Below are 21,851 nucleotides of genomic sequence, written 5' to 3'. Positions count from 1 at the left end.
CTGATACTCATTCCTCCACCTCCCGAGCAAGGAGGACGGAGTCTCGCGCTCCCGTCTGCTGTGCCACTAGTTTGCCATATGATTCTGGGCGGGTCCCTGTTTTTCGTGAAAGCAAAAGCAAGAGAATATTGAGACCAAGAGTTTCAAACCCGGATACCTACGCATACCCGGAGGGCGACATTAAGGACAGTGTTTAAACCCAAAGAACAGACACCATAGCTTGTGGAGACCTGGAGCGGTGGCAATGGGTGGGTAGGGAAAGTGAGGGTTGGTGGAAAGGCTCGACCCCTATGACCTCCCCCAGTCTGCCAGAGTTTCAGGTTTTTCAAGAGAAACTGGAAATCTGGGTTTTTTAGGTGAAATCTCTCAATGTGTTATTGTTGGTAGCTAATCCCAATTTAAAAAACTCTTGGGTAGGCCACACACAGTCCCCTGAGAACCTCCAAAGTACAATCTCTAATGCCGAATCTGAGTTCTGGGGTCCTTTTAGCCATGAAGGCTTTGTGGATAGGTGAGTGTCCCTGGGTGACCTTCTCCACATTTTAGATGAGGGGACTGAGACACGGGAAAGGGAAGTGAGTCTGCCCAAGGCCCCACAGTACTGGAGGAGTGGGATAGGGTGGGAGGTTGGGCCTCACCATCCGTGGGTGGGGCCTGAGTGCTGCTGATGTTGGCCCTTGGTTGGGGGAGGGCAGTGTCAAGGGCTAGACTAGTCCAGAAAAATCCCCTGCCTTGGAATATTCCAGGAAAACGCTCTGCCCTCCTGATCCACATTTGTGAGCTTTGGGGGACCAGCTCAGCTCCCAACTTTGGAGAGCCTTGGGATACCTGCCATCTCCTCCAACCCGGCCTGCACTACACACTTTTCTTGGTGTAGATGTACATGTGGGGCATGGCGTGTGAACTTCTGCTCCTGGGCCAGTGCTGGTTCTCGGCTGCGTTTCATTTGGCCTGTCTGGGATTTTTTAAAACTTTGAAGCCATTGCCAACATTGAAAAATCTGGTGGTTTCACATTAAAAATGGGACTTCCCAGCTTGTCTTGAATAGGAACATTGGGCAAGGGCTGAGTAGTAGCTGCCCCCTCTGATGGAGGCCCAGGCTCACTGGCTGCCCCAGTCCCCACCACTCCCAAGTGTCTCCCACCAGGCTGCTTCACTCACTCACTTTCCTGAGACATTTGAGTTTGCGGTCAGTACTGTATGGCTTTGGTCAGATGGCCTTGTGTCCCCTAAAGCTCTCAGGAGGGTCCATATCTGCCTCCCCCGACCCCGAGGCAGTGTTCTGAGGGCCTCTAGCCTGACTTTCCCCAAGGAACAGGACTTCTTTTTTTCTTTTTCTTTTTTTTTTAAGATTTTATTTATTTATTTGACGGACAGAGATCACAAGTAGGCAGAGAGAGAGAGAGAGAAAGAGGAGGAAGCAGGTTCCCTGCCGAGCAGAGAGCCCGATGCAGGGCTCAATCCCAGGGTCATGACCTGAGCCGAAGGCAGAGGCTTTAACCCACTGAGCCACCCAGGCGCTCCAAGGAACAGGACTTCTTGACAGACCCCAAAACTTTTCGCTTCTGTGCCCAGTTCTTGCTAATAGGGAGATCCCACCTAAAGGGTCTCTCCCACACCCCAATCCCGAACCTGGACTCACACATGCTATACTCCCACTCCCTCCAGAGGTGTAAGGGTAGCTTCCAGCCCCTAGTTTTTCCATTTTCTTCTCATATGGGATTAAGGTACTACACCCCCCTTAGAACCTGATTCTAAAGCAGCTAGGAGTGTGGGGCAAAGCTTGGTCTCGGAGGGGGTTCCCAACTGCCCAGTCTGGGTAGCCAGGACAGATCCAAGGGACCTGGACTGCTTTGGACGAGGGGCAATGCCAGGATATCTAGGTTCGTGGGTCTGAAGGGGAGAGATGGGCTGGCAAGGAGAACCAGAGAACTCTTAAAGCTGCTTTTCCTGATGTGCAGTACCTCCTGTGCTAAATGCAGGAATATTGGGAAAGCTGGTGGGATTATCAGGTGCTAACTCCTCCCTTCTGTGACCTGGTACCACTGTTGTCCTGCATCTTCTGTGACATAGGTGCCCAGTCTGGGTTCCAGACCTTCTGTGACTTTGGTTCTGGAGCAGACCCCTGGACCTGAGTCAGAGTCCTTCCAATGGCAGGCCCACATGCCAGCCCTGCCCCATAGCATAGCAGTGGGAGAGGTGCCCGTGCCAGCTCTTACCACCTCTGGTCCTCTGCCAGGAACCATGTTCTGTATTCCAAACCCAGACTTGGCTTGGCTCTCTTTACAAGCCTGGGGTCAGACCTGTGCCAGCTATTGGTCAACCCTGGGGGCTGGGTGCCATGACCCCATTTCCTGGCCTGTGCCGTGGATGGCTCTGCCCCGAAGCGAGGAAGACTGGCCTGACCTGTTGGAGGAGCCAGCCCTGCCCTCCATGACTTCCTGCCCCCGCGCCCCCCAGCGCCTGAGTCAGTGGGCTGGCCAGTCGGGGCTGATGGGGAGGGAGTGCAGGGAGGCCAGGTGGCGCGTCTTGAGGAAGTTGGATTAGAGCCAGGATGAGCTGTCAATGCCACCCACGGGCCCGTTCCCCAGTTATTGTCAAGGTGACAGTGGGGCCTCAGGAGTCCCTCCACTCCTCTCAGATGCTACCCTGAGTGCCTCACCTCCCTTCTCCACACGCTCCTGTCCATCTCCACATGGCGATCTCCGCTCGGCACACGTCTGATCCTGTCCCCTTTCACTTAAGACGTGTCATTAGCTTCTTATTGCTTGTCTGATGGAGGGATGCAGTATTCCCCTTCTTATGTAGGCCCCATTCTGTCTGGCCTCTGCCCACCCCCCCTGGAAGCTCAGCCCCTCCCCCTCACTGCCCAGGCCACCAGCCACATCATCCTTCACTCTGTTCCCCAACAGACCAAGTACCTGCCTGCCGCACCTCAGAGCCTTTGCACAGGCTGCTCTTCCTGCCTAGAGAGTACTCTCCACGCTTGGCTGATTCCTCCTCAGCCCTTGGGGCGTAGGGAACATGCCCCTCCCCTGCAGCCCGCCAAAGTCAGGTCCCCCTGCCCTCCCCATCCCCGCCATGCGTCCCCAAGGGAGCTTTTCCTTCACATGTTTGGATGACTGTGTCTGGCTCTCAGGCCCAGCCGTGAGCAGCCTGAGGACAGAGGTGGGGTCTGTTGCACTCAGTTCTAGTCCCAGCTATGGGTCGAGCCAAGGGCTGGGCACAGATCAGCTCGGCAAAGGAGTGAATGGTTGGCAGTGAAGGAGTGAGTGAATGAAGGTCACGCTGAAGGGACCTGCTTCCAACCCCAGAGGAGCCAGATCTGTGTGGGGTGCACCTCGGGTCACTCGCCAACCTTGTTCCCCTGCTCATCTGCTCCCCCACAGAAGGCACTAGTCAGACCAGGTCAAGAAGGGCAGTTCTGAGCCCAGCTTACACTGCTGACCCAAGGTAATTAGAGCCTTGTTACTCACAAGTGATGGGCCCGGAGGACTCCCGGAAGCTGTGGAGACACCCAGGGCCCCACCCAGCTCCTCAGGCCCCCTCTGTGGCTCCCAGTAGGGTAGGGAGGAGAGGTGGGCAGCAGGCAGGCTTTGGTCAGCTGGCCGGGAGGGAATGGACAGGCAGGGAAGGGGGGGCTGGGCCCTCTGTTGTCTGGGTGAGGGATAGATGCAGCTGCCGCAGCTGGGCAACCTCTGACCACTGCGACGACAATGAGGAAGGGTCTCTGTTTGAGGGGCAACGTCAGCACTGGGGTGAGAGTCCAGGTCCTTGGGTTCCTAGGGACGTGAAATGGAGACGGGGAGAAGAAACTACCAAATGAAGGCACCTGTCAGAATTCTCCTGGCAGTGACAGGCCATCGGTCCAGAGGTGACTGGTATAGAGTGGCAGGGGTGCTGGGGGCTTCCAGCCTGCCCTCTATGTTCCCAGCCACTGCCCCCCATCCAGGGTCGGGATGGAGAATAGGGAGGGAAGGGTGAAGGAGGCCCTTGTCCCAGCCCCTGGCTTAGTTTTAAAGTCATGCTGGGGAGGCTTCTGAGTCTCTAAGATGTCCTCAGAAGACTGGGGTAACTGAGGAGGGGGTCCCCAAACCTTAGTGCAGACCTGGTACACCCAGGACGACTGTACTGGGCAGGGATGGAGGGAGTCCCTGGTTCCAGCAGGCCCACTCGGCTTCCTTGGTAACTCCGGCCTGATGCGTGGGCTGGCCACAATGGGAGCCCAGGGACATGTAGGCTCTTTCTGGAGCTAGTGAGCCTGGGATGGAGCTCAGGACTGAGGTGTAGAAGGGGGGCCCAGCTTCCCTATGCCCAGGGTCCATATGAGTCCTGGAGTGAAACAGGTGGACAGATGGGGAACCCAGGGCAAGAAACGCTGGGACATGGGGATGTGCTCAGCGTCCATGTGTTGGTAGCACAGGGAGAGAGAAAGTGGAGGGTCCCAGGGGACAAGTTGGACCAGCTAGAGGGGCCACATCCCTCCCCGCCAGCGTGGCGCTTGACCTGAGCCCCCATCTGGAGTCACGAGGCTGACCGTTCTCCAGCTGCCCCTCAGGGACAGAGGCTGGCTGCATCCTCTCCACTAGCCCTCTCTCCCTCAGGTCTCTGCTGCCCCTGCTGGACCCAGACTCCGGGCTCCTGATCCTGGCAGGAAAGGTGAGCAAGAGTGCCCGTCCTTGTCAGCGCCTCCCACCAAGGGTAGTGCCCTCATGTGCCAGGTCCGTCCCAACCTTTGGCGTAGCCCACCACCTGGGAGACTGGGGACAGAAAGAAGCCTAAGCCGTGTGACCCAGGCTGCACCCCTGCCAGGCTGAGGGGCATTCAGGTAGGGATGACTGTAACGCCCAAGAATGTCAGCTTTGTGGACAAGGCCAACACTCAGACAGGGTTAGCCCCTGGCAAGGCGCTCTGTAAATCCGGACTGTGCCCTGTTCTTAACTGTGTGCATGGTGAAGCCAACTGAGGGCGGGGCGCTGGTGTGGGCTTGGGAGCGGGGTGGGGGGCGGGGCGGGGACGGGGCGGGGCTAGGGGGCGGGAGCTGGGTCGGGGTACGGAGCTGGTGCAGGAGCGGAGGAGGCCTGACGCAGGCGGCCTGACCGCGAGTGGCCGCACTCAGGCTGGGCTTGTTTCAGGGCGAGAGTCAGTTGTACTGCTATGAGGTAGCCCCCCAGCAGCCAGCACTGAGCCCAGGTAAGCCCTGTTCTCCTCCGTCCTACCCCTCCTCTCTCCCACTCTCCCTGACTGTCTTCCCGTGGTGTCCCCCACAGTGACCCAGTGCCTCCTGGAGAACGTGCTGCGGGGGGCGGTTCTCGTGCCCCGGCGGGCGCTGGCCGTCATGGGCTGCGAGGTGCTCCGCGTCTTGCAGTTGAGCGACACGGCCGTCGTGCCTGTCAGCTACCACGTGCCTCGAAAGGTGAGGGGAACCCTGGGTGAGGGGCCAGGAGGGCCCGGGCAGCCTGGACCTCCCCGGCCACATACCTGTCTACTACTAGGCTGTGGAGTTCCACGAGGACCTGTTCCCAGACACAGCAGGCTGCGTGCCCGCCTCTGACCCCCATGCCTGGTGGGCTGGGAGCAACCAGCAGGTAGGGCCACGATCTGGCTGGCCACTGCACTTGTTTTGTCCAGCTGTCTGCTCACCCAGCCTCAAACACCTGTCCCATCCCCCCATTTCAAACACCAGCCTCCTCCCACAGGTGCAGAAGGTGAGCCTCCACCCAGCTCACCGGCCCTACCCCAGCTTCACCTCCTGCCTGGTGCCCCCCTTGGAGCCCACGCCCGATGCAGCCCCGCCTGCTGCAGCTGTGCCTGCAGACACCCCCGGGGGTGATGTGGACCCCAGCGTGAGTACCTGGGCTGTCCGCCCGTCCTCCCCATCCTGCCGCCACCGTGGGTCCCCTGAGTCAAAGCTGGCAAGAACTTTGGGCCGCCTGATGGTCTTTGAGCCTTTTTTAGCTGTTAAGCGCAAGAGAGAGAAACACGTGAAGCATAAATAAAGAACATCGCACTGTTCTCTAAATTGAGCAAACACATGAAAAGCAAGACTTTCACAGAAAATCCAGATTTCTGGCTTCTCTTGAAATCCTGGCAGATCTTAACCGAACTGGGCCTGTTCTCCTACAAAGCCAGGAGCTGGCAGCTACCATCCTCTGTCCGCACAGTCTGAAGCTTAGCTCGCCCTGTGTCACCTCCAGCCCTGGTCAGTGTGGGTGTTTGTGTCTCCACCCAACACCACACAGTGAGGCTTCCTGCCCACACAGTGTCCCACCGGCCGGGAGGAGGGGCCCAGACTGATGACCCCAGCGCCATTCCGCTTTGGCAAACACACTGGGGGCCTGCTGGCTGACCCAGGGTGCTTCTCCCCCAGGAGGGCTTCTCCTCCCCTCTCAGCTCGCTGACTTCACCCTGCACGCCCTCCAGCCTGGGGCCCTCGCTCTCTAGCTCCAGTGGCATTGGCACCAGCCCCAGCCAGAGGTCCCTGCAGAGCCTGCTGGGTACGTGTGTCTGGGCAGGAACTAAACCTGTATATGTTCACCTCCCCTCCCGGTGGGGTCACCTGTCCCTGTGAGATGAGGCGAGTCTCAAGGAAGAGGGCAGCTTCCATGTTCCCTGGAGTTCTGGGCTTGCAAGTTCCGTTTCCAGGCATAGTTCTGGGCAGGTTGTGTTGGCAGAGGCCGGGGCACGGGCCGTGCGCCCCGCAGTGAGGGGAGCAGGCAGCCGGAACTCAGGGCAAGCAGACAGGCAGGGCGTCCTCATGTGGCTTTGTCCCTGCCACCTGCCAGGCCCCAGTTCCAAGTTCCGCCATGCTCAGGGCACCGTCCTGCACCGAGACAGCCACATCACCAACCTCAAGGGGCTCAACCTCACCACGCCTGGCGAGAGTGATGGATTCTGTGCCAACCGTCTGCGCGTGGCCGTGCCCTTGCTCAGCAGTGGCGGGCAAGTGGCTGTGCTGGAGGTGAGGGTCCCCGGCCACCACCGTGTGCCCCAGGGCCCTGCAGGAAGCTAAGGGCATGGGGTATCCACACCAGCTCCAGTCTCAGTGATGGGCATCCCCTTAAAACCCCTCTGCCGTCCCGCAGGGATACCATTCTTCTCCCCGTTTTATGGATGGAAGAGAGCAATGAGGCACAGAGAGGTTTGGTGCCCTGTTGGGTCACATGGCCGTGTAATCTGGGATTCGAACCCAGGCTGCCTGGGCCCCAAGCCTGAGCTCTTACCTCCACTCCACACTGCCCCCCTCACTTTCTGGGACCTCATAGTTGGCACCTGGGGCTCAGCTGAAGATGGCTGAGGCAGAGAGCTTGGGGCCCCCAGCCGTGGGGCATTGGCTGCAGAGGGTGGGGGCGCAGGCACACAGCTTGCCCTGCAGCCCCTGGGGACTGAGCTCCCCGCCTGTTACTGACAGGCCAGGGCGCTGCCTCCCACAGCTGCAGAAGCCTGGCCGCTTGCCCGACACAGCACTGCCCACGCTGCAGAATGGGGCAGCTGTGACAGATCTGGCTTGGGACCCCTTTGACCCCTGCCGCCTCGCTGTGGGTAAGGAGGCTGGGTGCTAGGTTTGAGGGAGGGTTCGGGGGTCTGAAGGAGGGCTGGGGGAGCCCAGAGGTGCTGGGCACAGCAGTGATGAACTTGCATTCTGCAGGCGGGGAGGACGCCAGGATCCGACTGTGGCGGGTGCCCCCAGAGGGCCTGCAGGAGGTACTCACAACACCTGAGGCCGTGCTCACAGGTCAGCTGGGCCCAGGGTGGGGGCTGGGAGATGGGCAGTGACTCCTGAGGGGCTCAACATTCCCCCATGCCTCTCCGTAAGGCCACACAGAGAAGATCTACTCTCTGCGCTTCCACCCCCTGGCCGCCGATGTGCTGGCCTCCTCTTCCTATGACCTCACCATTCGGATCTGGGACCTTCAGGCAGGAGCCGAGCGGCTGAAGCTGCAGGGCCACCGGGACCAGGTAGGACGTGTGTGGGCAGGGACCCAGCCACATGTGCAGAGCTCCCTCTCACATCTGTCTGCACCTGCCTCCAGATCTTTAGCCTGGCTTGGAGTCCCGACGGACGACATCTGGCCACTGTCTGCAAGGACGGGTACTTGCGGGTCTATGAGCCCCGGGGTGGCCCTGAGCCCCTGCAGGTGAGCAGGGTACACTGGGGGCAGCCTCCAGACCTGCCCAAGGGATGGCTGTTGGGCTTCACATGCTGTATCCCAACAGGAAGGCCCAGGGCCCGAGGGAGCCCGTGGAGCCCGCGTGGTCTGGGTGTGTGACGGCCACTGTCTGCTGGTGTCTGGTTTTGACAGGTAAGGACTTGGGGACCACCATCCCCAGCTAATTGTGTCCTCCTTCCCCAGACGCCCATACGTGTATTAGGCATCAAAAACTGTCCCTGCTATTCACTGATTGGATGGATATAAAGATGGCTGGATGTATCGGTGGGTTGGTGGGTAGATTGGTGGATGCATGGGAAAGAGGGAGGTGGAGAGGAAGAATGAGTCAACTGGGAGCCCAGAAGGTAAGAACCCCATGCTGCTGCCTGGAGCCCATGCCTGGTGGGGACCAGGCAAAGAGCATGAAGAAACCAAGCCTACTAGAGAGGTCCGAGGGATGGGTATTTGGCACTTGGGAGGAGGGACCAGGGAGGGCTTCCTAAGGGAGATGTCATCTGAACTGAGCCACAAAAGAGCTAGTACCCAGAAACCCAGGGGAGAGGGCATTCAAGTCTGGATGGAAAAGCCAGGAAGCTGACCAGTCAGGCCGGAGCAGAGGATGAGAAGCTGAGTGTGGGGAGATAAGTCCAGACTACAGATCTTAATGGCCAGGAAAGAGTGCAGTGTTAGGACTGTGCCGAGAAGGGTCAGGGACAACAGTGAGTAGCGGTCAGGGATGAGGCTGTGGCATGACTCTAGGCCAGTAGTTCTGGGAACTGGATCAGGAAAGAGAATGGACAGAGCCCCTTCAGGCTCTAAAGCCCTCTGGGTCCCCAGCCTGACCAGGGTGCTTGCCAGAGTACTTGCCCTGATCCAGGCCTCTGCAGCTCTAAGGGCCTGCTTCTGTTCCCTCGATCTCCCTTGCAGCCGAAGTGAGCGCCAGCTGCTTCTGTACCCCACCGAGGCCCTGGCCAGTGGCCCTTTGGCGGTTCTGGGGTTGGATGTGGCTCCCTCTACTCTGCTTCCCAGCTATGACCCAGATACCAGCCTGGTGCTACTCACCGGCAAGGTGGGCTGGGGTATGCAGGTGGGGGTGGTGGGCAGGTGAGTGGTGGGGAGGAAGGCAGCTTGACCTGGCCGCCTCCCTCTCACCACCCTGCGACCTAGGGCGACACCCGCGTGTTCCTATATGAGCTGCTCCGGGAGGCTCCTTTTTTCCTGGAGTGCAATAGCTTCACTTCGCCGGACCCCCACAAGGTGAGGGGTGCTCCCTAGTCCTCCTTTCTTTGGAGGACACCCTGGGCTCCCTCGCCCTCTCCTGGCCAGATGGGGAAGTGCAGGGGCCTGTGAGGTCAGCAGGTCACTGGGCCAGGGCCGGCTGGCGGCTCTCTGGAGCTGGGCTGTTAAACTCTACCGCCATTAAAAATTAATCCATAAAATCTTAAGTTATATGAAACTACAAATAAATTACATTAAAAACCAGGGCAGTAAACATCCAGTGTGTCATTTCTTACTCATTTTAGCTGATCTTACAGCTGATTTTGTGCTGCCGGGCTTACTTAGTACATCTGTGGGAGCTGTCAGTGGAGGCACTCTCTGGGGCTACCACACGGGTCCCCCCAGCTCTGCACTGAACACGTTCTGTCGGTAGCATGAAGTCGCCATCAGGGCTACCCATCGGGGCGTCTTTCCTCCAGAAAGCTCACAGCTGAGCGCTGCCAGCACGCTGTGGTTCAGGGACAGGCTGAGGTGCTGGCGCTCCGGGAGGGCCCCAGTGGCAGCTCAGACTCCCCTGTTCTCCCAGGGCTTCATCCTCCTGCCCAAGACGGAGTGTGACGTGCGGGAAGTAGAGTTTGCCCGATGCCTGCGGCTTCGCCAGACCTCCCTGGAGCCTGTCGCCTTCCGGCTACCCCGAGTCAGGGTACGGTTGGGGGCCTGGCACCCAACACCTAGTCCCCCTTCCCAACCTCCGTCAGGAGCTTTGGAGCCTGACTGGCCCTGTCACCAAACAATCCCATTTCACTGCTCTTTGGGGCACTTGTACTGCTTACTCTGCTGAGATTCTGAAACTGGCAGAAAGCCCAGCCCGGGGTCCTGGGTCTTACCTTACTGCCTTCCCAAGGGATGTTCGTGTGCCCTGGGCATCTGGTTGGTGCTTCCGGGTAGCCCCTTCCTCCTTCCCTACAGAAAGAGTTCTTCCAGGATGATGTCTTCCCAGACACAGCCGTGAGCTGGGAGCCGGTGCTCAGTGCCAGCGCCTGGCTGGCCGGTGCCAATGGGCAGCTCCGGCTTCTCAGCCTGCAGCCCCCTGGCATGACCCCAGGTAGGATGAGGAGCTGGGAGGTGGTGAGCGGGAAGCAGGGGAGTGGGTAGGGATGGGAGAAAGGGGCAAATGGCCAAGTCCAAGGTCCCCCTGTCCCTGATGGGACACAGGAACCCCTGGCATTCCCAAGGATGGGGTACTTGCATTTCCAGGCTCTGACTCTGAGCCCTTTGAGGACAGAGCACAGGGTCTGTGTTTCCACCACATTTCCAACCCTGACAGAAACAAACGCACGTGCACACAGGCACACACACACACTGCCGGGTGCCCCTAATGGGTCTTGTGAACAGAGGGTGGAGTAGCTGTTGTTGCCCCCTCTGGCGTCTCCTCCCCAAGATTCAAGGGCTGGACAAAGAGTCCTCACCAGGGGATTCTCTGATGTCCGATGCCTGTCCCTCTCCCACCCCAGTGAGCCAGGCCCCCCGTGAAGCCCCTGCCCGACGGGTCCCACCCTCAGCACTCTACCTGGAAGAGAAGTCGGACCAGCAAAAGAAGGAAGAGGTAGGCACAGGACACAGTTGGCCAGTGTGGCACGCACAGGGTCCTGGCTACACCTGGTGACTGGCTTCCCGTTCTCTAGTCCAGCCCAAGCTGGGGCAGGAGCTGGTGTCATCCCTCGCTCAGTTGGGCAGCTTGATGGGGAGACCTTCCAGAGCCCTGCAGCTGACCCATGGGGCAGGGGAATCAGGAAGCCAGGGAAGGGCAGAAAGAGGTCCCTATCCGGCCTGGCCCAACCCAAACAGAGCCAAGACTTTGAGACCGAAGTGCGTTTGGGACCCTGGCGCACATTTGAGCGTCTGAGGCAGTGTGCGGAGATAGCTGCCCTGGGACTCCAGTGCTGAGTGTCCATCTGCCTCTGGCTCCCTGATCCCTGATGAGGTTTCTTTTTCTGTGAAAACATCCACTTTGTCAGATGAAATGGCTCTGATGAAAATGGCTCTTTTCACAATCTTGAGGGGTTCAAACTGTGAGGTCCTGTGTTCTGGGCTTGGAAGTCCTGTCCTGTTGCCTTCCCAACTCTTCTCCTGTCCGGTCTAGCTGCTGAATGCCATGGTGGCCAAGCTAGGAAACCGGGAGGATCCACTCCCCCAGGACTCCTTTGAAGGTGTAGACGAGGACGAGTGGGTGAGTAGAGAAGAGGACCTTGGCATCACCTCCCTTCCTCTGTCACCTTGCAGCCAACGCCCCCCCACCCTTCCCCCAGACCTCTCACCCCCCACCCCCTTGGTTTATCTCCCCAGGACTAGCCTGCCCACCACTACCTCTAGCCTCACCGGCCGCTGCCACCTCCTAGAACCACCTGGCGTGGTGCCCCCTGCACGCCTCACATCTCACCCTCCAGCTGGGAGAGGCCTCTTGGCCCTGGCACACTTTATCCCAAAGCCCTGGCTTCCTTTGAGCCTTGGGGACTTCTCTGGCCTCTGGGCCCCACTGTAGCTCCCGTGGATTGTCTGCACCTCTGCTTTCTGTGGGACTGGCTGTTTTTCCTCAGCTGCCTGCTAGCATGGGGAGCCAGGGGTGTGGGCGTGGGGTGGGTGGGGAGTGGGGGTCAGTAGCACGCCCCTGGGCTGGTCCCAGCCTGGGCTGGCTTTGCCCTGCACCTTCAGTTGTTACACGCTGTCCTCTCTCGCCTGCTGCCCCACTTCTTGTCAGGAGTCTTGGGGGCTGGCCCCCTGCCAGGCCATTTGGAGCAGCACCAGTCTCAGGGGCCAGGGACCAGTTGCCCTCCTCCTCAGATCTGAAACCAGGAGAAAGGGGCATTACAGAGCTGAGGGCCCAATTCAGGGGGCTGTGAACCCCTCAGGGACTGGCCTGAGTATACCCTGGATGTTTTCAGCAATTAAACTTTTTGAAGCTGGCGACCTCTTGAGCTGCTGTGGTCTTTTGGCTGATGTAAGGGGAAGGGAACAGAAGGATGGGTGAGGGAATTTGGCTCTGGGTCCCCGCTTGTCCCAGGCTTCACTTTGCTCCTGAGTGCTTTTCTGCTGCTACGAGTTAGTTCATTCATCCAGCACATAGGCAGTGCTGTGGATGGTAGACGCCGTAATGAAAGAGAGAGACGAGGCCTCTTGAGGTACTTTTTCCACTTGTGCTGGGAAGCCAGACTGTGTGCAAGTAAGCAGACCATGAAGAAAGCCATAAAGAAGACAAAACAGAGCCACCTGGCCGGTTCAGTTGGTAGAGCATGCAACTCTTGATCTCAGGGTAGTGAGATAAACATGCCCCATGTTGGGCATAGAGATTACTTAATTAAGGAAAAAAAAGCGGGGGACAAACGTGGAAAGGGAGCAGCCAAGATGTAGGGAGAGCAGGGTATTCAGAGTCTGAGGAGCAACCTTTAAGCTGAGAGCTGAGGCCCGAAGGCCACAGAGCCACAAGAGCATTTCAGACAAAAGAAAGGGTGGTCACCGCACTGAGGGAAGAAAGAATTTGGAGATGGGGGGGAAAGGGCAGTGGTCCAATACATTGTCCAAGGCAGCCTGACTTAACCTTCATTAGGGTTAGGTGTTGAGTACCTTCCCTTTGCCAGCCACCTATCTAGGAGTGGAGAAAAGAGAAAAGTCCTCTCCACGAGGAATTTACATTCTAGTGGGAAGGAGCAGGTTATGAACAGTGAACATAAAATAAATGAATTATGATAATATGGAAGAAGGTGATAAGAAAGAAGTTTGGGGGGAAAAAATAGAGGGGACTGAGAGCCAGACACAAAAAGCCACATACAGTATGATTCCGCTTCCATGAGTTGTTCAGAACAGAGCAGTAGAGGAGCACCTGGGTGGCTCAGTCAGGTAAGCATCTGCCTTCCACTCAGGTCATGATCCTGGGGTCCTGGGGTGGAGTCCTGCATCAGGCTCCCTGCCCAGCAGGGAGCCCGCTTCCCCTTCTCCCTCTGCCATTCCCCCTCACACCCCTTATGATCTCTGGCTCTCTGTCAAGTGAAATCTTAAAAAAAAAAAAAAAAGGTAACAGAAATCCAAAGGACAGGACAAAGCTTAGCGGTCACCTGGAGCTGGGGGAGGCAAGGGCGGGCAGTTTTTTTGGGGGGGAGTTTAATGAAGATGTTCTGGTGTTCTAGTGGTGATGGTTGCACAACTCTGAGTACATTAAGAACTGAATTGTGCCCTCTAAAATAGTGAACTTTATCTCAAAGCAGTTACTAAAACACAATGCGGGGCGAGTTGCAGCGTTGGTGGGGGGCGGGGTGGGCCTCATTGAGGAGGTGACATTTGAGCAAGAACTTGAGGAGAGAGATGTCCTTTCCAGACAGAAGGAACCTAGAAGGAAAACCGTTTTGAAGTTTTCTGTTTTTTTATATATTTGTGAGACTTCCGCACCCTACTCATGTTCGTGGGGTGTTTTATGTTTATTGCATATCCTTTAGGACGAAATATTTTGCCAAAACAAGGGAAGAAATTGCCCCGCATTTGACAGATGTGTTCATTCTGTCGCATCTAGCGTGGCCGGATAAACAGGAGGGCCACCTTGGGTCCTGGGACCGCTCATCGCCCGCTCCCGGTTGTCTTCTGAGCCGAGGCCGACTCCGCCTCGGACTCCGCCCATTGGTTATATTCGACACACGTCCCGCCTCCGGGGGCGGAACAGTGCGCATGCCTAGTACGGCGTCACGCATGCGCTCTCTCCCTTGACCTCTGACCTGCCGGCCGCCCTTGAGTTGGAACCGTGGGGTTAAGAAGCCGGAGCCCGCGACTCCGAGGCGGAGCGGCCACCATGGTGAGCCTTGGTTAGGACCCTGCTGGGCGGGAAGGGAGGCCGTTTCGGGGCTGGGGCCGGGGCGGCGAACTCCGGCCGGGCTGCGGGCGGGGCGCGCCGCCTACGTGCCCGGGGGGAATTGGGTCCCGGGGCGTCGCACCGGGAGGACTGCGGCGGGCTCTGGCGGCCCCGGAGCCACAGAAGGCAGGGCGGGCCTGGCCGGCCTGAAAATGCCCAGCAGAGGCGGTCGCCATGTGCGCACAGCCCCCGCGCGGGGACCTGGCCCAGGAGTCCCTGTGCAGGCTCGCAGCCAGTTGGTGGTATCGCCCTGTTACTGTCTCTGTTTGAAAGCTGACGATACGGGCTCCGAGACTTTGCCAAGGAAGTAGCACACCCGGGGCTTAACCAGCCCCGCGACACCGAAAGCTGAGCGTTTCTGCGGTACCATTGGCACCCGGAGCCGGTCCAGAGAGCTGGGCCGGACTGGCTGCGACAGGTCACCTGGGGACCCTTTAAAAATGCAGTGTCCTTAGTTCTGTCCACGGAGGTTCTAGAAGTCCCCCCGGGTGATTGAAGCAGTCGGTTTGGGGAGCCACTTCTTAACCAGTAGTAAGGATATCCTAAGGGCTTGCAGGTGCCAGGCCCTGAGCTGAGGCCTTATGTGGGTTCTCTCATTAATGCTTATGAAATTCCTATGGTCCTTGTCCCCTTTTCACTGAGGAGGACCCTGAATGCCAGGGAGTTTGATTCCTCCAGGGTCATTTCATCCAGCGGTGTCAGAGACGAGTGTTGACCTGGTCACTGCCGTGTTTTTGATGACCTAAAATGAAGCCTCGAACCGGGTCCCTGTCATGCATTCCTGCGTGTCACTCTGAGCCACCCTCCAGGGCCAGATAAAATGTTGTTCCTAAAGGAGGAATTGGGCAAGTCTGTAAAATATGACAGCTTGGTAATAGGATAAGATCGTGTTCGGAGATGGTTTCACTGGGGTGGGGAGCGGTACCATCTTGAAGGATGTTGGGTTTTGACAGTATGAGAGTAGTAGGGAGAGCATTCAAGGTTAATGGGTATGGTGTTCGGGGGGGGGTGTGACAAAAATGTACTGGAACTAGTGATACCCTACTTTTTAGTGTATTTACAGAGTTTGTGAAGACACTAACATCGCTGAGTATTTGAGAAGAGTGTCTTGTGTGTGAATTGGGAGACATCAGGGTAAAAGTAGTAAGAGCTGACTTAAACGTAGATGGTATGGCTGCAGGGCAGAGAGAGGTGAGGGGAGAGAAAACCAGAGAAGTTGTTTGGAGTTAGAGCTGAGAATGCCCGCCTAAGAAGTGGACTGAGTTTGTAGGCAGTGGCTGTGGAGAGTTGTGTGGCAGAAGCCCTCCAGCAGAGGGAGCGGTAGGAACAGGAATTTGGAAACCCTGTCTGGGGGCATAGAGTTTTTGCCAACGGTGAGCTGGTTGTCATATTCATAGAAATGCCAGTCGGGCTGCCATGCCAGCCATAGGTGGGGGCCCCAGGCATAGCATGGTCCTGACTGTTCTCCTGCCTTGTTGTGATGCCAGAGGCTGTTTGCGGGGGCTCTGGGTGAACAAAGCCCCCCTCCTACCTCAATGCATCCTTGAGAGGGAGGTTAGGTTCCGTGGCAGTCTCTGCCCACTGGCCCAAGAGCCTGGAACTGGGCTTTTTTTTTTTTTTTTTAAAGATTTTATTTATTTATTTGACAGAGATCACAAGTAGGCAGAGAGGCAGGCAGAGAAAGTGAGAGGGAAGCAGGCTCCCTGCTGAGCAGAGAGCCCGATGCGGGACTCAATCCCAGGACCCTGAGATCATGACCTGAGCCGAAGGCAGCGGCTTAACCCACTGAGCCACGCAGGTGCCCCCCGAAACTGGGCTTTGAAGGGAACATTGCACATGGGTCTTTCTGAAAGCCAGGTTCCTTTCTTGATGCACTTAACATGAGATAAGCCACATTCCCAAAAGTCCCCCGGTGTTTGGCTGTGCTCTTCTGCTCTTGTCCTGAGTTGGATGCCATGTCAGCTGGTTGTTCTTGTCCAGGGTCTTCAGACCCAAGTGTCAGTCAGTGGACTATGGCATGTTTTGGGACTTTCTAGGAGAGGCCTCAGCTAGTGGCAATCTTCCTCACTCCTTGTCACTAGCAGAACTCTGAGCGTGGCTGATCCGTAGCTGGCGCTGGATACTGAATGAGCGGATGGTCTCTAGACCAGCAGGGTCTCGTCCAGAAGCGAAGGTTAAGGTTGGGCTGCTTTGAACCTGCCACTGACTGCCTGGTAGGTTTTACGTAGATTGCCTCCTGAGGACCTTGCAGCCCTCCTGTGAGGAAGGTATTATTTTCCCCAATTTGCAGATGAGAAAACTGAGGTTCCGAGTGGTTGAGTAATTTGCCCAGGGCCACACAGCTAACTAGAAAACAAGCCAGGAGTCTAGGTTATATCTCCAAAGCAGCTTTCTCCCTCCTCTTCTACACTGCTTCTCACTGCCCTTGGCACATAGCCTGGTTTTTTGCAGCCTTCTCCCCTGAGGAATCAGCGGATATGTCAAATGAGTTGCCTCATTGGGAAAAGCTGTTACTCCATAGTGTCTGACGTTTGTTAAGTTTTGTGAAACGAAGAAATGTAATAGATGAAAAGTAACGTTTACTGAGCACCTATTATATCACCAGGTTCTGTGCCAGACACTTTACAAGCATTATCTAATCGAAACCCTGACAGCCCTATTGTTGGGCACATTTCACAGGGGAGGAAATAGGCTGAGGGAACCTGAGAGTTTGTGTCGGGCACACAGGTGATCCCAGAGGTCGCCTATATGACCACACACCATACTTCCTCCCCTGGAGAGGCCTCAGCGGGCCAGCCAGGCAGCCTTCTTAGCCAGCCGGGATGGCCTCTGAAACCGCAGGCCCCCTGAGCGACTGTGCAGCCATGGCGCTCCAGCAGTGGGAGTGACCGGGCTGCAGTGGTCTGAAGTCTGCAGTTGTGGCTGGGGAGCTGCCCCTCTGCCTTCTCAGTAGTACCGTCTCAACGTTCATTACTGAACAGCAGCCACTCCTCCGGGCAGAGAAGTCAGTGGGCAGTACTAGCCAGAGCTGTGGGGCTGCCCTTGGGCATGGGGCAGCAGATGAATGGATGGTCTGAGGCCTGAAGGGTGTGCAGGCCAAGGGAACCCTCTGAAGTCACCTACGGGCCTGTCACCCTCTCCATGCCCCAGACAGGACCAGCAGCCCATCCAGGAACCTCCTCTCCCACTCGGAAGGGGCTTTGGGCTTGGAAGGAGAGGTTAGGCAACTTCCCAACCCGCAGTGTGCCCCGTGTTTGTCTTGCCACCCACAGCACAGCTGGCTGTGGCCCTACCCCCTCCCTTTGATCACTAAAGAGTCCTCACTGAGCTTTGCTTTCTAGTGTGAAATACAGGGCTTAGGAAATTTCTACTTAGTTGTGAAATCCAAACCCACTTCCATTTATTAATTACTGCTAACGTCCCAGAACCAACATCCCACTCCGCCCATAAGGGCAGGTTCATTGGAAGCCAAACCAGGCCAGTTTGGGAGTCTGGATTCCACTGGAATCTGACGAGCCCCTCTTTGGCTGGGTTCTTGATCCTGGTCAGGTTGCTCACTTGCCCTTCCTATAGGATCCTGTGTGGGGTGGGCAGCCTGGAGATGCCACGGCAAACAGCGCCAGTTTGGGGTTTCCTACCCACCTTCCCCTTGAGGACTAGCCATGTCCTCAGGCTGATCATTAAACCTCTCTGTGCCTGGTGTCTTGAATTTTGGGGTTGAATAGCACAGTAAGTAGAATACGGTGACTGGCACCCAGGCTCGGTTGATACCTGTTGAGTGACAACATGTGATGACAGAGGAGTGCAAAGAAGAGAAAGGGAAACCACGGGAGGATGCCCATGAGCAGTGTCGACCCACAGTGAGTGTTCTCTGGGTCCTCCGCACACCCTGCTTTGTGCCATCGCACACACAAGGCACAGGGCCATTTCCACATGTGCTGTTTGTATGTAATCTCTGTTCTCGGTCTGTCTGTACAGTTTCCTATCTCAGCCACCTTTTTACCCTTAACCTCTATCAACCTTACACGTCCCCTGTGCTCTAGGTTGCTCCCAGGACAACCTTTACACTTTCTCCTGTTGGGCTCGCCCTGGTCCCACTGCCGAGAAAGCCCCGATACTCCCTTCATGATTCCATCTGCCCTCAAAATCCAGCCCAGGAGAAATACCTTTTCTCTGAGTTTCCATCTCATCTTGAGGCTTTCTTCCATTGCCTTTCTGTCCTCCTGGGCATGGTTCATGAGACTCTTCTGCACTGGGTTAGAAAACTGTGCTGCGCCAATGTAGACGCTTCCCCATTGGGCGGGTCAGTGTGCAGGAGCTCTGAGGGCACAGCTGGCTTCCGCGGATCCTTGTCGGCCGGGTGCTGAGCGGAGCTTATCGGACTCTGCACGGGCTTGAACCAGTGGGTTGCTGGTGGCCAGTCCTGTTCTCCCTCAGCAGCTGGCCCTCCATATCTTTGTCTCAGTAGCACACACACACCGCGCGCCCCCCCCCCCACCGTGGGCTTTTTGCTGCTTGAAGGTGGAGAGTCTTGTTCGCTTTTGTTGTGTTAATTGAAGGGTGGTCACTAGTCTTGGGAACTGAGGTGGCTCCTGGCTCCCTGAGTTTCCCGGCTGGTTGAACAGAAGTGGGAGCTGCCAGTCTCAGGAGCTCAGAAGGGACTTGCAGGGTGAGTTAATGGTCTGGGCGCAGCCTCTGGGCCCTGCAGCCCCATCACCTCAGCTCCTCCCCTCCTGTGTAAAGGCCATTGGCAGGGGGCGTGGGGGGGGTCTGTCTGTCCCTGGGGACTCCCTTGGGTTCACCCCCAGCCGTCTGTCCGGTGAGCACCTGAACCACCCAGAGCAGAGGCTCTTTTTCAGGGTATTTGGAACAAGTCACCTATGGCTGCTGCTCTGTGCTTCATCACCTCCGAGACCTTGTCACTTGGCAGCCTTTTCCAGGGTCCCATCTCTAGAATGCAGCCTGCTAACCAGGTACCTGCTTTGTCCACAGGCCAAGTACCTGGCCCAGATCATTGTGATGGGGGCGCAGGTGGTGGGCAGGGCCTTCGCAAGAGCACTGCGGCAGGAGTTTGCAGGTAAGGCTCTGGGGGTGCTGGCAGCTCCTGCCCAGGTCACATTTTCCCATCTGTGGCCGCTCACTACGGGCCCACAGTGAATGCAGAGACCCTCAGCAGCCTGGGGCATTTCCTGGGGGTGGGGGACATCATTGGATTTTGGGACATTCTCATGAAAGGGGAACTTGGGGGGCGGCTGGGTAGCTCAGTGGGTTAAAGCCTCTGCCTGCCTCTCTGCCTGCTTGTGATCTCCATCTGTCAAATAAATAAAAATAAATAAAATCTTTAAAAAAAAAAGAAAGAAAGAAAGGGAAACTTGGTTGACATGAACATGGAGGCAGGAGGTGGCAAGCTGGCTTACCTGGCCACCTGTTTTTGTAAACAGTTTTACTGGAACACAGCCCTACCCTCTGGTTGCTTATAAGGCAAAGTCACGTAATTGCAACACAGACTCTAATTGCTCTGCAAAGCCTATAACGTTTATTCTTTGACCCTTTAAGAGAAAATTTGGTGGCTCCTGATTCTAGGGTCACTGAAATGGAAAAGGTCACCTGAGCCACTTGCTTTGCCGTCTATGAAACTGGTGGGTGGCCAGGTCTCACCTGAGCTGTTATTACCTCTTCCTACCTACAGCTTCGTCCTGCTTCCCATTGTAGCCTAAAGCTCCCCAACTTGCTGTCACTTGGGATGAGGGGTTAGGGGAGAGGAGTGGGACAGGGCCATCTCATGGTCTTGGTTGGCACCAGGGTTGGGGACCAGAACCTGCCCCTGTCCTCCAGTGGGCTCAGACTTCACTTCATAGACTCCCCACCCAACCCTCCCAAAAAATCCACTCCTGGAGAGGGGATGTACCCCGTTCCTGTGCGTGTCTTCTCCCACGCCAACTGGCATACTGCGCTGCCTACGTGGAAGGCCCAAGGGAACCTTTGGGCCCCTGAGAGCTGAGCACTCACCAGTGTGTCCACATAGCCAGCCGGGCGGCAGCTGATGCGCGAGGACGTGCTGGACACCAATCTGCAGCTGCCTCTAACCTGTCCGGCCTCAGCCTCCAGGAGGCCCAGCAGATTCTCAATGTTTCCAAGCTGAGCCCTGAGGAGATCCAAAAGGTGAGATTACGAGGCTGGCTCAGAGGTGGGTCTTGCCTGGGCAGACCAGAATGGCGGGCTGAGGGGTCAGGCCACCAGGATCAGGAGGAGTGAAAGTGGCCTGGAGGAAAGAGGCGGGTGTGGAGGCTGTGGCTGCAGCCAGCTTGGACTCCCAAGTTGTGGGAGCTGCTTGTCACTCCATTTTTACGCCCGAAGCAGGCAGTGGCACAGAACTCCTTCCTCCTGTCCACTTCTCTATCCCCTAGCAGTGACAGTGACTTCGGTGTTACATAGGGGGACACGTGGGGCGTCAGGGTTGAACCCTCTGGCTTTCCTTCTTTGTCATTTCCTAGCTTCCCCTGCCTCTGTAACCCAGAGACCGCCCACCCTCTCACCGTCTCCCCTCCTCTGCAGAACTACGAACACCTATTCAAGGTGAACGATAAGTCCGTGGGTGGCTCCTTCTACCTACAGTCCAAGGTGAGTGCTCTTCGATGCTGGGAGGAGGGCACGCAAGGGGGCCTCTTCTCACTGGGGCCCCTCATTTCTAGGAAGTTCAGAACTTGGCAGGCAGGAAGTTGTGCCGGGCCCTTCCTTGGTGCCCCAGCCTCAGGGAATACCCCCTAAATTGCCATTCCCTCCAGCTGCCTCAGCTCCATGGGGCCTAGCCACTTGGGCTGAATTGCCTGGGCCCTGGACAGTGGCCCTCCCAGCAGCCATGGCTTTGAGGGAACAGGACCACTAGCTGATAGACAGCAGGGTGTGCCTGGGCCCTGTCCCCCCTGGGAGTGCTGGGCACTGATAAAGGAAGCACCTGTGTTTCCCAAGCTGTTAGCTTAGACATGCCCGCTGCTGTGCAGGACCTGGGAAGGGCAGAGGCCCATCCCACTCACTGTCCTGCCTGGTTCTGATTCCCTCCCCAGGTGGTCCGAGCCTGGGAGCGCCTGCAGGAGGAGCTCAGGATCCAGGCCCAGGAGAACAGAGAGAAGGAACAGATGCCCAAAACGTGACCGCTCAGCTCGCCCCACTGCACCCTGCCCACCTCCTTTAATTTATAGTTTGGTAATAAATGTCCTTTCTGCATTTCTCAGTGCACACATCCAGATTCCAGCCAGTCCTGCCCTCCCAGTGCCAGGCCCCTCCTGCAGCATCAGTGTCCTAGGTCTCCCTCACCCTTCCCACGAGGTACAGAGCCCTGCACCCCCGGCTCTGCCATAGGCCGCCTCTCCCTGAGCAGGGTTTCACGCTAGCATCTCTGGAATCTGGGTGGAATGTTCCAGTGCCACCAGGAAAGAGAAGCCTTCACCAGACTCCCACTGGACAAAGGCCAGGGAGTTGTGTCTCCCCCAGAACGAAGGCTTCGCTCACCAAAGTCACAGCAGGTAGTGGCAGGGTGAGGACCTGAACCCATGATACTTATCCAGAATCTTCTCTCTCTGCTCCCTCAG

The 21,851-nt window shown here is 57.1% G+C and overlaps 1 protein-coding gene across 3 annotated transcripts in view; it reads left to right on the top strand.

Annotated features, from left to right (window-relative positions):
* The window catches only part of LOC122895882 (mitochondrial import inner membrane translocase subunit TIM16), a 64,751-nt gene extending 43,265 nt beyond the window's left edge, over positions 1-21,486 (top strand). Inside the window, exons 10-31 of one of the 3 annotated variants that reach the window (XM_044233656.1) lie at positions 4,605-4,659; positions 5,136-5,193; positions 5,271-5,416; positions 5,496-5,588; positions 5,700-5,846; positions 6,371-6,497; positions 6,786-6,961; positions 7,434-7,542; positions 7,649-7,735; positions 7,817-7,959; positions 8,034-8,138; positions 8,218-8,303; positions 9,078-9,219; positions 9,318-9,407; positions 9,955-10,071; positions 10,338-10,473; positions 10,883-10,974; positions 11,512-11,598; positions 19,255-19,339; positions 20,288-20,424; positions 20,818-20,883; positions 21,327-21,486. In XM_044233656.1, the coding sequence (XP_044089591.1) occupies positions 4,605-4,659; positions 5,136-5,193; positions 5,271-5,416; positions 5,496-5,588; positions 5,700-5,846; positions 6,371-6,497; positions 6,786-6,961; positions 7,434-7,542; positions 7,649-7,735; positions 7,817-7,959; positions 8,034-8,138; positions 8,218-8,303; positions 9,078-9,219; positions 9,318-9,407; positions 9,955-10,071; positions 10,338-10,473; positions 10,883-10,974; positions 11,512-11,598; positions 19,255-19,339; positions 20,288-20,424; positions 20,818-20,883; positions 21,327-21,413 (2,371 nt within the window). In that variant the 3' untranslated portion in view covers positions 21,414-21,486. Of the gene's footprint in view, positions 1-4,604; positions 4,660-5,135; positions 5,194-5,270; positions 5,417-5,495; positions 5,589-5,699; positions 5,847-6,370; positions 6,498-6,785; positions 6,962-7,433; positions 7,543-7,648; positions 7,736-7,816; positions 7,960-8,033; positions 8,139-8,217; positions 8,304-9,077; positions 9,220-9,317; positions 9,408-9,954; positions 10,072-10,337; positions 10,474-10,882; positions 10,975-11,511; positions 11,599-11,714; positions 12,196-14,102; positions 14,206-19,254; positions 19,340-20,287; positions 20,425-20,817; positions 20,884-21,326 lie in introns of those variants that run through there. The other 2 variants (XM_044233653.1, XM_044233655.1) reach the window with 2 other exon arrangements.
* Positions 21,487-21,851: the final 365 nt, after the last annotated feature.

The sequence above is a fragment of the Neovison vison genome, chromosome 14 (assembly GCF_020171115.1).
Source record: "Neovison vison isolate M4711 chromosome 14, ASM_NN_V1, whole genome shotgun sequence".
Taxonomy (NCBI): domain Eukaryota; kingdom Metazoa; phylum Chordata; class Mammalia; order Carnivora; family Mustelidae; genus Neogale; species Neogale vison.
The sequence above is the reverse complement of the archived record's forward strand: the minus strand, read 5'-3'. Positions and strand labels throughout refer to the sequence as shown.